The sequence below is a fragment of the Hemitrygon akajei genome, chromosome 1 (genome assembly GCF_048418815.1).
Source record: "Hemitrygon akajei chromosome 1, sHemAka1.3, whole genome shotgun sequence".
In the NCBI taxonomy this organism is placed as follows: domain Eukaryota; kingdom Metazoa; phylum Chordata; class Chondrichthyes; order Myliobatiformes; family Dasyatidae; genus Hemitrygon; species Hemitrygon akajei.
In genome coordinates, this window is record NC_133124.1 from 3291454 (window position 1) to 3306822 (window position 15369).

At 42.2% G+C, this 15369-nt stretch overlaps 1 protein-coding gene across 1 annotated transcript; it reads left to right on the top strand.

Moving 5' to 3' along the window:
- The first annotated feature begins 479 nt into the window (after positions 1 to 479).
- On the top strand, positions 480 to 10867 carry uqcrb (ubiquinol-cytochrome c reductase binding protein). Its single transcript, XM_073072721.1, has 4 exons — positions 480 to 592; positions 4571 to 4642; positions 5365 to 5531; positions 10039 to 10867. Exons 1-4 carry the CDS (start codon positions 574 to 576, stop codon positions 10114 to 10116), a joined length of 336 nt encoding a protein of 111 aa, XP_072928822.1. The 5' UTR covers positions 480 to 573; the 3' UTR covers positions 10117 to 10867.
- Positions 10868 to 15369: the final 4502 nt, after the last annotated feature.

Below are 15369 nucleotides of genomic sequence, written 5' to 3' on the forward strand. Positions count from 1 at the left end.
CATTACTACTTAGCCAGCATCGTTTTCCAGTGAATGCTGGAATGACTCAGCAGGTCAGGCAGCATCCGTGAGTTGTGTACGTATTCTTTGATCCACAGCATCTGCAGTTGTATTTTTGTGTTTTGATTCGTTTCCAGTAGTCTGATATGCACTCTCACTTCTCCTTTACACTTTATGTTCCTGAAGAAACTTTTGGTATCCTCTTTTAATATTATTGGCTTGCTCACTTTCGTATTTAATAACTTTTTTAGTTGCCTCCTGCTAGTTTTTAAAAGCTTCCCACTAATTTTTGCTCTATCATATGCCCTCTCTTTGGCTTTAATGCCCTCTATTATACCATGTCTTTTAGTTTATTGTGTTTTTTTTGCACTGCATCGACCCTGTCCCCTTTACACTTGTGTACCGGAAATGACATCAAACAATCTGGACTCTTTAATATACCGCGTGAACGCGTACGCACCCTTCGGCAACGACGGCCGTTCGTACGTGCGCGCCCCATCGGCCCCGACGTATAGCGTGTACGTGCGCGCACCCAGATCCACGGCAACCTCACGTCAGTGCAGCGGGGAGAAGATGGCGGCGCGGGCCCCAGGTCAGGAATGGCGGGTTTGAGGCCGGGGGAAAGTCGCCGGTGTTGGGACAGGGGCGGTGCAGTAACGGGGAGCGGAGTGGAGGGAAGGTTGGGATCGGTGGCCGGCGTCGGCTCCGCACCGGCACCGGGACGGGGGAGGGGGTGGTCGGAGTCTGACCTTGGCGTGTCCCGGTGACTCCCGGCTGATGCTCTCACCGGGCACTCGAGTTACCGAGGGGACAACCAGCTTCCAGGCCGAAATGTGGTGAAGGTGTTGTGTTGGATATCGGTTTATCATTGTCTGATCTGGCAAACGTACAGATCAAATCGTTATTGAGATACAACGATAACACAATGCAGAGTAAAGTGGCGAAATCAGGAGCAAAAGTACAGTCATACACGGTGAGCCCATGAATGAGAGTCAAAGTTAATATCACTGGCATGTGTGGTGAGATTTGCCGTTTGCAGCAATTTCTACATTGAATATATAAGACAAACTATTTTACAGTAAAGATTATATATATATAAGAAGAGGGACGCCTCACGTCTTAATAAGCTGGTAAGGAAGGCGGGCTCTGTCGTGGGCAAAGTACTGGAGAGTTTAACATCGGTAGCTGAGCATTATTAATGCTTTTTGAGATAGTGATTTAGATGCATATCATATTTTTTACTGAGTTAAGTATTGTATGTAATTAGTTTTGCTACAACAAGTGTATGGGACATTGGAAAAAAGTTGAATTTCCCCATGGGGATGAATAAAGTATCTATCTATCTATCTATCTATCTATCTATCTATCTATCTATATATATATATATAACACACAGAGTAATGCAACATAAAGTGAGGTAGTGTACATGGATTCATTGTCCATTCGGAAATCTGATGGTGGAAGGGTAGAAGCTGTTACTGAAATGTTGAGTGTGTCTTCAGGCTCCTGTGGCTTCTGTACCTCCTACCTGATGGTAGCAATGAGAAGAGGGCATGTCCTGGGAGATGGGGTCCTTAATGATGGATGCCACCATTTTGATGCATTACCTTTTCACAATGAACCCTATCTAAGTTCTTAAGCAGATTCCTTCCTTAATACCTACCTGCCCCTCCACCTATCTTCATATCGTGCATGACCTTGGCCAAAAAGCCATCAATTCCATCATCCAAATCATTGACATACAACATAAGAAGTAGCAGACCCAACATAGACCCCTGTGGAACATCACTATTCACTGGCAGCCTGTCAGAAAAGGTTCCCTTTGTTCCCACTCTTTGCCACCTGTCATTCAGCCAATGCTTTATTCTTGCTTATTTCTTTCCTGTGGCATGGGCTCTTACCTTGTTAAGCAGCCTCATATGCAGCACATATGGTCAAAGGCCTTCTTAAAATATGAATACACCACATTCAACTATTCTTCTTTGTCTTTCCTGCCTTTTATTTCCTCAAAGAATTCCATAAATTTGTGAGGCAAGACTTTAGGACACCGTGCTGACTTTGGCCTACTTTATTGTGTGCCTCAAAGTACTCTGATACCACATCCTTAACAATCAACGTTTTAGTTGCTTTCTGTTGTTTTTAAAAGCTTCTTGACCATCTAACTTCCAATAATTTTAGCTGTATTGTATACTCGCTGGTTTTTATGTTGGCTTTGACTTCTCTTGTTACCCACAGTTGTGTCATCTTTCTTTAGAACACTTCTTCCTATTTGGGATGTATATATCCTGTGCCTTCCAGATTGCTTCCAGAAATTCCAGTCATTGTTGCTTTTCTGTCATCCCTGCTGGTGTTCTTTTCCAGTTAATTCTGGCCATCTCCTCTCTCATGCCTCTGTAATTCCCTTTATTCCACTGTAATGATACATCTGACCTGAGCTTCTCAAATTTCAGGATTTATGAATTCAATCATATTATGATCATTTTTCCTCAAGGGTTCTTTTACCTTAAGCTCTAATCTGATTCATTGCACAACACCCAAACCAGAATAGCTGATCCTCTAGTGGGTCAACCACGAGCTGCTCTAAAAAAGCCATCTCGCAGGCACTCTAGAAATTCCCCTCCTGATTTTCCCAATCTACCTGCATATTGAAGTCTCCCATGACTATTGTAACATTGCCCTTTTGGCATGCATTTTCTATCTCCTGTTGTAATTTGTAGACCACATCCTTATCTGTATACAACTCGTATCAGGGTCTTGCCCTTGCAGTTCCTTAGCTTTATCCACAATGATTCAACACCTGCTGACCCTATGTCGCCCCTTTCTAATGATTTGATTTCATTTTTTACCAACAGAGCAATGCTGCCCCCTCTGCCTTCCTGCCTGTCCTTTTGGCATAATGTGTATTCTGGGACATTAAGCTCTCGGGTATAATCTTTCAGCCATGATTCACTGATGCCTACAACATCATACCTGACAATCTGCAACTCTGCTGCAAGTTCATCTACCTTATTCCATATTCTGTGCACATTCAAATACAACACCTTCAGTCCTGTGTTCACCTTTCCCAATTCTGTCTGCCTTTTATGTTGCAGCTCATCCTGTTGACTGTCGTTTTGACCCATCAACAGCCTCCCCTCTTTGCCTCTGTTTGTGAACCAGCTACATCATCTTCAGCACGATGAATCGCCTTTCCTATGATACTTCTTGCATTGAAATATACACAGCTCAGGACATTAGTCACACCGTGCTCAACCTTTTGATTCCTAACTTTGTCTGAGGTCTTACCAGCATCTACTGCCACAACCTTACACTAACTATTCAGGCACTCTGGTTCCCATCCCCCTGCAATTCTAGTTTAAACCTCACCGGGCTGCATTAACAAACTTTAACTGCTAGGATATTTGTCCCTCTCCAGTTCAGGTGCAAACTGCCCCACCTATGCACGTCCCACCTTCCCTGGAATGGAGCCCAATGATCCAAAAATCCCTCCTACACCAACTCCTTAGCCATGTATTAAACTGTATAAACTTCCTAGCTCTGGCCTCACTAGTGTGTGGCATGGGTAGCAATCCTGGGATCATAACCTTGGAGGTCCTGCCTTTTAACTTGGCTCCTAACTCCCTATGCAGAACCTCGTCACTCGTCCTCCCCATGTCATTGGTACCTTCTGGCTGTTCACTTCCCATTTCATCTGCCAGATTGTCCTATTCTTACCCTCACCAGTGCTTGGCCAGAAAGCAATCCTGGGATTGCTACCCTGGACATCCTGCTTTTCAGTTTTCTACCGAGCTCCCTAAATTCTCTCCTCAGGACCTCCATTTTCCTACCTATGTCATAGGTACCAATATGCACCACAACATCCGGCTGTTCACCCTCCCTCATTAGAATGCCCTGGACGGACCCGATCCAAGACATCTCTGACCTTGACATCTGGGAGGTAACATACCATCTGGGTGTCTCGTTCACGTACGCAGAATCTGCTTTCTGCTCCTTTAATTATGGACTCCCCTATCACTATTGCAGTCCTCTCCTCGTCCCTTCCCTTCTGAGCCACAGGGCCAGACACCTGGTTGCTGCGGCTTCCATCACCCCCAAACAGTGAAAGGAACAGCCACAGAGCTACTTTGTACTGGCTGCTTATTCCCTTTCCCTCTTCTTGAGGCAGCTGCTCTTGAAAATGCCCTTGATGGTGGGGGTTGTGCCCGTGATGGAGTTGGCTGTGTCTGTGACTGCAATCTCTTGTGATCCTGTACATCGGTGCCTCCATACCAGGGTGTCATGAGAAAGTAGGAAGATGAAAATGGATCAGTGTAGACATGGGTGCACAATAATTAGCATGCCTTGGTGGGTCAAAGGGCCTCTTTCTGTGCTGTACTGTCTTCTGTATTTCTCTGAATCAGGGGTTCTAAGCTAGAGTCCACGGACCTCTCAGTTAATAGTAGGGGTCCTTGGCATAAAAACAATAGGGAACCCCTGCTGTATATCATGGAGAAAGGACCATTTAACCACAATTTAGTGATCTCATTTTAAGATTTGTCTTACAGTAACTTGTTTTCTCATCTTCCCATAGTCAAAGCATCAGTTGGCTTGCTGCCGAAGTTGCGGAAATGGTACTATAATGCTGCAGGATTTAATAAGTTGGGTAAGTTTCTGTTTATTGCACTGATTTTTTCCACATTGCTCCCAGGGCTGTAATGGCCAGTACCAGAGGACATCCATATAAGATGTGTAGAGAAGAGATTAGGGGAGATGTTAGAGCTATTTAAGGCAGAGGTTGATAGGTTCTTGATTATTCAGGGCATCAAAGGTTACGGGAGAAGGCAGAAGGATGGGGTTGAGAGGGGCAATAAATCAGCCATGATGGAATGACAGCAGATTCAATGGGCTGAATGGCCTAATTCCATCCACGTGGCTTTAGCGGTATCTTTTTTTAGCAGCTGTTACTAATCAGTCACATTACAACTAATGCAAGTAATGGTGGACAGAAACTTCTTCCAGGACTCCTGCGATATCTTTCCTAGCAACCGTTGGGCAACCATCTGTTTTTTACTTGTCTATTTAAATGTTTTCTAAAAATGTTGTTGTACTCTCATTGTTGGAAAACAGAGCAAAATCCACTTCATTGTTGACAGCTGCCTCACTAGACGTAAAGAATATCCCTCACCTGTTACCTTCTAGCTTGTCCGCCTCCCTGTCCCCCAGCTTCATTATTCTGGCTTCTTCCCCTTCCTCCAGAATGTGACGTACATGTGACAAATAAAGCTAATCATTAAACTTAGTAATTTTTTAAATTTAAAGACGCCAATGTCATCATGCGTTTTCTGAATTTGCCATGTCCATTGTTTCACATAATTGTTTTCGCAGGTCTTATGCGAGATGACACTCTGTACGAAGATGATGATGTGAAGGAGGCTGTGAGAAGGTTGCCTGAGAACCTTTACAATGATAGAACGTTCCGCATAAAGCGAGCTTTGGACTTGAGCATGAAGCACCAGATCCTTCCCAAAGAGATGTGGGTCAAGTATGAAGAGGTACCATTTGATCACTGACTTTTTGTGCACTATGAAGCACTGTACTGATACACACTCAGTGGCCACTTTATTAGGTACTCGGTGTGGTCTTCGTTTCTCCATGTTGTGTATTCAGAGATGCTCTTCTGCACACCACTGTTTTTATGCATGTTTATTTGAATTACTGTCACCTTCCTGTCAGCTTGAATCAGTCTGGCCATTCTCTTCTGCCCTCTCTCATTAATAAGGCATTTTCACCCAAGGCATGCTCACTGCGTGTTTTTGGGGGGTTTTGTTTGCACCATCCTTTGTAAACTCTAGAGACTGTTGTATGTGAAAATTCCAGGACAGTAGCAATTTCTGAGGTGCTCAGACCACTAAAGCACCCTGTTCGGCACCAATCATCATTCCACGGTCAAAGTCACTTAGATCCCGTTTCTTCCCCATTCTGGTGTTTCATCTGAATAACACTGGAACCTCTTGACCATGTCTGCATGCTTTTATGCATTGAGTTGCTGCCACCTGATTAGATATTTGTATTAACAAGCAAGTGTATCTAATAAAGTGGCCACTGAGTGTATATTTGGATAATTTCTAATCACCTATTGCAACTATACAGCTGATGATAATGTGGTGATGTTTCAGAAGCATCAGATTCAGTGCTTGGATATATCAGTCTGCATATGTGGGTGTCTTGCCTTGTGTCTTCCGTCCCTTTTTCTCTCCAGCCCTTTAATATTAGAAAAAGGGCAGAGCTTTACCGGAATAGGAACTCGAGTTCTTTGAGTTCAAGAGTTGTGAGGTAATGTTGCAGCTCTATAAAACCCTGGTTAGACCACACTTGCAATATTATATTCAGTTTGTATTTGAAGTGTTACTAGTTAATCTGTCCCATACTTTACAATATTTAATATTAATGCACCTTAGTTTGTTATTTATGTGTGATTCCTCTGTAGATTATCTTCCATAAGTTATCGTGTGTTACGTGTACTTTACACCCTAATTTGAAGAAACGTCTCCTTTCTATATACATTATATGGTTATTTATGTTATGTACATATATGTAGCTAAATGACAGTAAACTTGACTTGACTTTATGTCTTTATAGAAGGATGTGGAAGCTTTAGAAAGAGTTCAGAGGAGACTTATCAGGATCCTGCCTGAATTAGAGAGCCTGTCTTATGAGGACAGGTTGAGCAAGCGAGGGCTTTTCTCTGCAGTGAAGTAGGATGAGGTGTGACTTAATAGAGGTGTACAAGATGAATATATTGAGTGGACAGCCAGAGAGTTCCTCAGCGTGCAAATACAAGGGGGAGTAATTTTAAGGTGATTGGAGATTTTAAAGGAGCTAGAAACATAGAAAACCTACAGCACGATACAGGCCCTTTGGCCCATAAAGCTGTGCCAAACATGTCCCTATCTTAGAACTACCTAGGCTTTACCCATAGCCCTCTATCTTTCTAATATCCATGTAGCCGTCCAGGAGTCTCTTAAAAGACCTTATCGTATCCGCCTCCACCACTGTCACCGCCAGCCCATTCTATGCACTCACCACTCTGCGTAAAAAACTTACCCCAGACATCTCCTCTGTACCTTGTTGGAAAAAGAGAGAGAGAGAGATACCGCTTCTACCTCTTCCAACGATTCTGAGTGAGGCACAGAGTGATATGTATTTACTGACATTTACCTTTATTGTTCAAACTAACAAATACATGAATTCATACACTAAATACCTTGTGCGCACACCTGCTAAGTATCCCTGACTCTCCTGGATAGTCAAAGAATAGCAAAGGTATTACCCGGGCGGAGGAATTTATGCTGGCCAGGCGCTCCTTGTTCCTCGTGGTCCCGATTCACTCTCCACGTGCTTCACGCAGGGTTCTTCTCGCTTGTATCTGCGATGGTTATTCTTTGAAGTTACCGCCCTCGGCACACACAAAGCATCCACTTTTATATCCATTGCTTATCAATTCAAATGTCGCATTCCCGTGTCATTGGCCGCAGGTCATGTGTCTGGCCTTTAACACCTGGTCATTGGTTCTGGTCCAAGCCAGCATCCATCTATTGTCCTCTTCCCATCAAGGGACAGTTGCTGACTCTTGGCTCTTTGTTCTCAGTCGGCAATGAGCTTGAATCGCCTCAGGCATTCACAATCCTGCATGTTATAGCCAACCAAAGAACACCTCACAAATAACTCCTTATTTGGAAATGACCTCCAGTTCAGCAGATTACCTGAAGAGTCCAGCATGTCAAGCTCACAAAATGGAGAATCGAGTGTCTTCACAAAATGGCAGCCTCCATCCCCCAAGCACACGGCAAGAACAAAGACTGCTTCCACTGTCCTTGATTCATTTGAATTCACTGATTTGAAGATTGTCATTCTTGCTGGCCAACAACCTACTCCCAAGCACCGTAAAACTGTGCCCTCTCGTGCTAGCCATTTCAGTCCTGGGGAAAAACCTCTGACTATCCACATGATCAATGCCTCTCATCATCTTGTACACCTCTATCAGGTCACCTCTCATCCTCTGTCGCTCCAAGGAGAAAAGGCTGCGTTCACTCAACCTATTCTCATAAAGCATGCTCCCCAATCCAGGCAACATCCTTGTAAGTCTCCTCTACACCCTTTCTATGGTTTCCACATCCATCCTGTAGTGAGGCAACCAGAACTGAGCACAGTACGCCAAATGGGGTCTGACCAGGGTCCTGAATAGCTGCAACATTACCTCTCGGCTCTTAAACTCAAGTTTAAGAGTTGTGGGAGGTAAGTTCTTCACACAGACAGTGGTGGGTGCATGGAATGCCCTGCCAGGGGTGGTGGTAGAGGCAGATACACAAGTGTCAATTTACGATCTCTTAGATGGGAAAATGGAGAGTTATGTAGGAGGGAAGGGTTAGATTGAGTAGGTTAAAAAGTTAGCATAATATCGTGGGTCAAAGAGCAAGTATCGTGCTGTAATGTCCTGTCTATCAATATGAGGCTGAGTCATAGAGCAATTCTGTGCAGTGAATCCATACTGATCCAATTTCATGTAGTCATCCCATATGTGTAAGCTCCCAGCTCTCCATGTATCTGCAAGTGCTTCTTGAATGATGCTATTATACCTGCCCCAAACACTTACTCAGTTCCCCGTCTGTGTGAAAATGTTGCCTCTCTGCCTAAACCTACATCGCAGTTTTGGACAACCCTAAACTGGCTTGCTTTTTATGATCTACATTCTCTTTGGTCCAAGGGGCTAGCTATTGCAGTGAGTTATACTCCTTTGCCCAGAGGAAGGCATTGACAAACCATTGCTGTAGAAAAAAATTACCAAAAACAATCATGGTCGTGGAAGGATGACACGGCACATAATGAACAAACGTTACTCCGCTAGGATAGCTTTCTACTCAACTTCTTCAAATCTTACTGGCATAATCTGTTCAGTACTATTAGTAGAGCCATGCTTACAATTTAACTTCTTGTACTGGTAATCAGTTTTACTTTTGAACTATTCTCCTGACAAAATATTTCCTAATGTATTTACCAACTCTTGTTTTTGGTCATTGTTGTTCTTCTCCCACTGATTTTTTTATTAACATGAAAAAGTAAAATTTTTATATAAATCCTTGAAGCATAGGGGAATGAGGGGAGAGTCAGTAGAGGTATACAACATTACGAGTGGCGGTGTGGAGATACGTCTTTACCAAAGGAGGTGTAAGGTGCTCCTTCCCTCTGCTAGCCTGTAGGTCACCCTTGGGCAAGGTGTAGCACCTGCTTAGCAACCCGCCACCGATCAGGGTCACGGGGATCAGGTGGATGGTCATGCGAGCAGCTGGAGCATATCAGAAGTCCTGGTTATGAGCCCACTGACACCAGCCAGGCAATCCCTGAAGAGTATTGATAATGGCTGGGGTCACCCATCTTAGAAACATAGTAAACCTACAGCACAGTACAGGCTGTTCGGCTCACAAAGCTGTGCCGAACTTGTCCTTACCTTGGAGATTATCTAGGGTTACCCATAGCCCTCTATTTTTCTAAGCCCATCTTGTAAAGACACTGACTAGAAGAAAGCAATGGCAAATCACTTCTGTGGAAGAATTTGCTAAGAACAATCATGGTCAAAAGTCATACAACATGGCACATAATAATGATGATGATACAACACTATGAGGGGTATAGATAGGATAAATGCAAGCAGGCTTTTTCCACCAAGAGTAGGTAAGATGAGATGTAGAGGTCATGGGTTAAGGGTGAAAGGTGAAGTGCTTAAGGGGAACCTGTGGGGGTACTTCTCTCACAGTGGGGTAAGAGTGTGGATGTATATTTGATTTCAACATCAAAGAGAAGTTTAGATAAGTTCATGGATGGTATGGGGGGGCTACGGTCCAAGTGCGGATCGATGGGAATAGACAGATGAATAATTTGGCATGGACTAGGTGGGCTGAAGAGTTTGTTTCAGTGCTGTAGAGTTCTTCGATTATGACTATAAATGCCCTGCTCCTCAGATATTTACAGAACTTGACAAAATACGTTTTCTTTGTCTTCTAGGATATACGCTACCTTCATCCGTATCTTAAAGAAGTTATATCTGAAAGACAGGAGAAGGAAGAATGGAATAAAAAATAAATAGGATTCTTTTCATTACTCTATGCCTGTCATGATCCAGCTTCAACAATGTAGGGTAATTGATTCCATTCCTGGAGAAATAAGTTCCGCTCTTCAACTACAAGGAAGCAGTTTATTTGTTTGGACACTGGACTACTAGTTTAAAACTCATTCTTTAATTCTCTTTGCCAATTTAATCCATGTGAGTTATTTTAAATAAATATTGTTCCTCATTTCTGAGTTTGATAAGCGGATTAATGTAAGTTCAGAAATGGTGATGTCGCAGTTAGTGCAGAGCTCGGGGCATTCCAGCACGATGTGCTATGGTCTTCAGAGGTTAGGGATTAACACTTCACTCAAATCACAAAGCAACTAATTTAGACTGGAGTGAAATTACACATTAGTATAGTGGTTAGTGTGATTCTATTACGGCTCGGTGTCGTGGTTCGGAATTCAATTCCAACACTGTAAGGAATGGATTTTCTCCGGGTGCTCTGCTTTCCTCCCACAGTCCAAAGATGCAACAGTTACTAGGTTAATTGGTCATTGTAAATTGTCCTGTGAATAGGTTAGGGTTAAATAGATTGCTGGGTGTTGTGGCTCGCTGGGTTTGTTCCATGTTGTATCTCAATAAATAAAACATAGTCTATTGCAGTATTGGCAACTTCATCTGGTATAATGCAAAACTACACAACAAACTTACAAATTATCATTGTAAGTTTATCCTTAAATTATTTTTCTCTGATTTTGAAATAAATGAATTTACAAATTGTTTTGCTACCTTATTCAGCAGTGATTTTAAGATTGTCTTGTAAATTGGCCAACAGGGTCTTCCATTCTCATTGCTTGGTACGAAATGACACAGACAGATGTAGTTCGCAGTCCATCAAAAATCAGGTTTAATATTACTACGTCTTATGAAATTTGTTTGGCAGTGGAAGTACATTGCAATGTATAATAATAAAAAAACTATATATAAAAAATTATAATAATAAAAAAGTAGTGAGGTATGGGTTCGGCCATTCGGAAATTGGATGGTAGAGGGGAAGAAACTGTTCCTGAAGCATTGAGTGTGTATCTTCAGGCTTCTGTAACTCCTTGATGATAGCAAAGCGAAGTGGGCATGCCCTGGGTGATGGGGTTCCTTAATGATGGATGCTACCTTTTAAAGATGTCCTCGATGATGGGGAGGATTGTGCCCATGATAGAGCCCTATGCAGCTTTTACTGATCCCGTGCAGTGGCATTCTTATTAAACTCTAAAACATTCTAACAAAGAATCCTGGCAAAGCGTCTTGGCCCAAAACATCAACTGTTCATTCCCCTCCTGCGGCCTGACCTCCTGAGCTCCTCCAGCATTTGTGCATGTTGCTAACAGTACTGATTTTGAGTGGCTCTGGAGTCATAGAGTGCAAGTTCTAGCTCTACTGGTGTGGATCTAAGTCTAATTATACTGAGGGGTGTATGGAAAAAGACCTCAAATTATTGTGGAAGCAGGTTCTAGGATTTGTGAAGTTAGAAAGTGAGGTTTCTAGGTTTTGAAGATGGAGAAAGTTCTGAAGTAAGTGATTATTGAGACAAAGTTTTAAACAGAACTTTTCAGCAGAGTAGAGGCCCTTCAGTTCATAATGTTGTGCTGTCTTTTAACTTAAAGTCTAGGTCTAAGATCAAATTGGTGTAGTCTTTCATTGATTCTATTATGGGTTTATTGGGTATACCCGCAAGGAAATGAATCTCGGTTGTATCTGGTGACATATGTACTTCGATCATGAATTTTCTTCAAACGTTTGAACCTTGAACTTTCAGATTGGCCTAATCTTTCCCTCATACATAACCCTCAATTTTTCTTGTCATCTATGTGTCTAACAAAGAGTTTCTGAAATATCCCTAATGTAACTGCTTCTACCATGGAAGAGGTATCCCATCTAAAGGAACACACACAAAATGCTGGAGAAACTCAGCAGGCCAGGCCGCATCTATGTTAAGGAATAAAATGTCAGAGTTTTCAACCAAGACCCTTTATCAGGAGATATCCTATCTGATGGGAACAGTGAGGCAATCCCAGATTCATTATGAGGAAAATGTAGGAAAATTCAGAAAATGATTTTAAGATTTGCAAGCTAGGGCTGGAGTTCCAAGGGTTAAAATGCCTAATAATAGTGTACATGCATTTAAGATGAGAGAAGTAATTTCAAAGGAGATGTGAGAGGCAAGCTTTTACACAGTGGTGGGTGTCTGTAATGCACTGCTTGGGGGTGATGGTAGAGGTAGATGCATCAGAGATTTTCGAAAAATGTTTAGATCGGCACATGAATGTGAGGGAAATGGAAGGATGTGAACATTGTGTAGACAAGGGATTAGGTTAGTTGGCCATTTGATGACTAATTGGATTGGCACAACATTGTTGGCCGGAAGGCATGTACCGGTGCTGAACTGTCGATGTTCTAAGTGTGTTGCAGAGTTGTCCTGGATGCTGAAAATAGTGGTGGAGACAGGAATATAAACTGCAATCTGGCACGACACAGGAAGAATCACAGAGCATGAGATGTGACAAATTTGTTTTTGCCTTTTCAGACATAATGATAAAAAGATGCAGTAATTATCTAGGGGATGCATAATTTTACAACATTTCTACACAATATAAATCAGTCATGATCAAATGCCGGAGCAGACTCAATGGGCTGAATAGCCTAATTCTGCTCCCATGTGTATGGTCTTTACAATGCTTGTGACATGTAATATTTAAATTTATTAAACAAGGCGCATCAAAAAGAATTGCCACAGATTGAAAGATTTATGTATTATTTTTAAATAAAGATGAATTTAAAACATTTTTAAATATTCTGAACCAGATAAAAATGTTATCATCTCTAAACATTTACAACAATGAGGAAGCACAGGGGCTAAGCAGTTAGCACGATCGCTTTACGGCTTTCACAATCAGGCTTCGAATCCCGCTGCTGTTTGTATGTTCTCCCCATGACTGCTTAGATTTCCTCTGGGTTTCCTCCCACAGTACAAAACACATTGGTTATGGTTAGTCGAGGGCATGTTATGTTGGTGTCGGAAGAATGGTGACACTTGCAAGTTGCTGCCAGCACGTAGTTGGACTGTGTTGGTCGTTGACGTAAAACGTTTCATTTAGCGGTATGTTATGAACATAGAACCTTACAGCACAGGAATAGGCCTAATTGACCTGCAATATTGTGCCACACTAATTAAATTAGCCATCAAATGGCCAACTAAACTAATCCCCTCTGTCACTCAATGTCCATATCTTTCCATTTTCCTCACATTCATGTGCCATAAGACATAGGAGCAGAATTGTGCCATCTGGTCCATCAAGTTCGCTCTGCCATTCAATGCCTGTCTAAACATCTCTTAAAAGTCCCTAATGTTTCTGCCTCTACCACCACCTCAGACAGTGCATTCCAGGCACCCACTACTCTCTAAAAACTTCACTTCTCTGATATTACCCCCTCACCTTAAATGCATGCATGCCCTTTGGTATTAGACATTTTAATACTGGGAAAAAGATACTGCTTGCCTACTCCATCTGTGCCTCTCATGATCTTATAAAGCTCTATCAGATCTCCCCTCAGTCTCCACTGCTCCAGATAAAACAACCCAAATTTGTCCAACTTCTTGTTACAGCACATACCCTCTAATCCAGGCTACCTCCTCTTCTGCACCCTCCTCAAAGCCTTGACATCCTATAGTGGGACAATGTAACTGTGGCAAATAAAGCTAATCTTTATCTTTTCAATTTTGCATAAGAACCTACGAAAAGGTAATCACATGCTACTGATTGTAGATGTGTATGTCTGAGGTGTTGGTGATGTCAAATCTATATTAGACATTCCAGTGCAGTGGTTCCCAAAGTGGATGATATCGCCCCCGGGGTGCTGTGGGTTTTTAAGGAGGCGATTAGGATAAATGGGGCAATTGCGGGGGATTGCAGGTTTAATTTCAGAAGTGAATTACTTCTTATAAGCATTTGATTCTCTGCCTCATAATTGATTACAATGATCTTATATTCATCTCATCTCTTGTTAAGTCACCATTCTCTTAGACTTTACTCAAAGTGCATTATAGTTGAAAAGCAATGTGAATACTTCTGAGTTTGGCATATCAGGAGAAATCTGGACTGAAGAAATGTTATTTCCGGGCCCTGCCTGCACATTATTGTCATTCATTACTGTAGTATAGTGTTAGCTAGTACAATTCCCATACCCTAATCACGCAGTGATGCAACTCCTGGAAATTAGGGTATGACATTCAATGGGATAAAGTTCATAATCTGTGCTTTCGAATGGTCTTGACCGCATTTCTCTAGCCCATGGCCCAACTGAGATATCGCTGCCTCATTTTATGTAGCTTTAGGCAGAAAGTAAGGTTGTGCCCGAGCTATGATGTCATAACTTTCCCTTTTACAGATCACAGCGCTTAAAGTTGGACGTGAACAATAGGTAAACATGAGAAAATCTGCAGATGCTGGAAATTCAAGCAACACACAAAATGCTGGTGGAACACAGCAGGCCAGGCAGCATCTGTCGACGATAGTAAGATACTATCTTTCCTTTCAGTTAGTCCTGACGAAGGGTCTTGGCCCGAAATGTCGACAGTGCTTCTTCCTATAGATGCTGCCTGGCCTGCTGTGTTCCACCAGCATTTTGTGTGTGTTGCGTAAACAATAGGTGATTGACTGTGGTCGTTAATCCATAATGAAAGGAAGTGTAGACAGTATAATGTGGAGAATGTGAAATATCAATTTATACCAGCATCAAGCAACCGATATCAGCCAATGTGTTGTGTGGAAAAAGATGTTTCAAATGAGGTAATGAAACCATCCAGGATTCTTGAACATTTGAAGAGACATTGCTAAGGCAAACAAGAATTTGGCTTATTATCAGTCACTTCATGAAAACGTTCAGTAACGGAAATCACTTTAAAGCATGTTTGCCAGCACTTCACAACAAAACAGTATGGTTTGAGTGCTTCATACAACATTTCATTGCTAAATCTGAAAAGCCCATACAATAGGAGAAGAATTGATTCTGCCAGCAGTGAAGAAGGTTCCGAGTACGGTTTCGCATAACTCAGCAGACTGAAATAACACTGGACAACAAGTTTTTTCAGAAGTGTTGCTTCCTCAGAATTTTTTTTTTGTTTATGATAGACTGCTTGAAGATGAACACAAATATAATTTCAGACTACTTGTATTACATAGGAATTTGGAGAAACAACAAAGTAACTTTTATTGAATATAATGTGT

What these genes read in the sequence shown, in the direction of transcription:
- uqcrb (XM_073072721.1), top strand. An exon ending in TGCAGGATTTAATAAGTTGG is followed by an intron (nt 4,643 to 5,364) that starts GTAAGTTTCTGT and finishes TTGTTTTCGCAG; the next exon opens with GTCTTATGCGAGATGACACT. An exon ending in TGTGGGTCAAGTATGAAGAG is followed by an intron (nt 5,532 to 10,038) that starts GTACCATTTGAT and finishes TTTGTCTTCTAG; the next exon opens with GATATACGCTACCTTCATCC.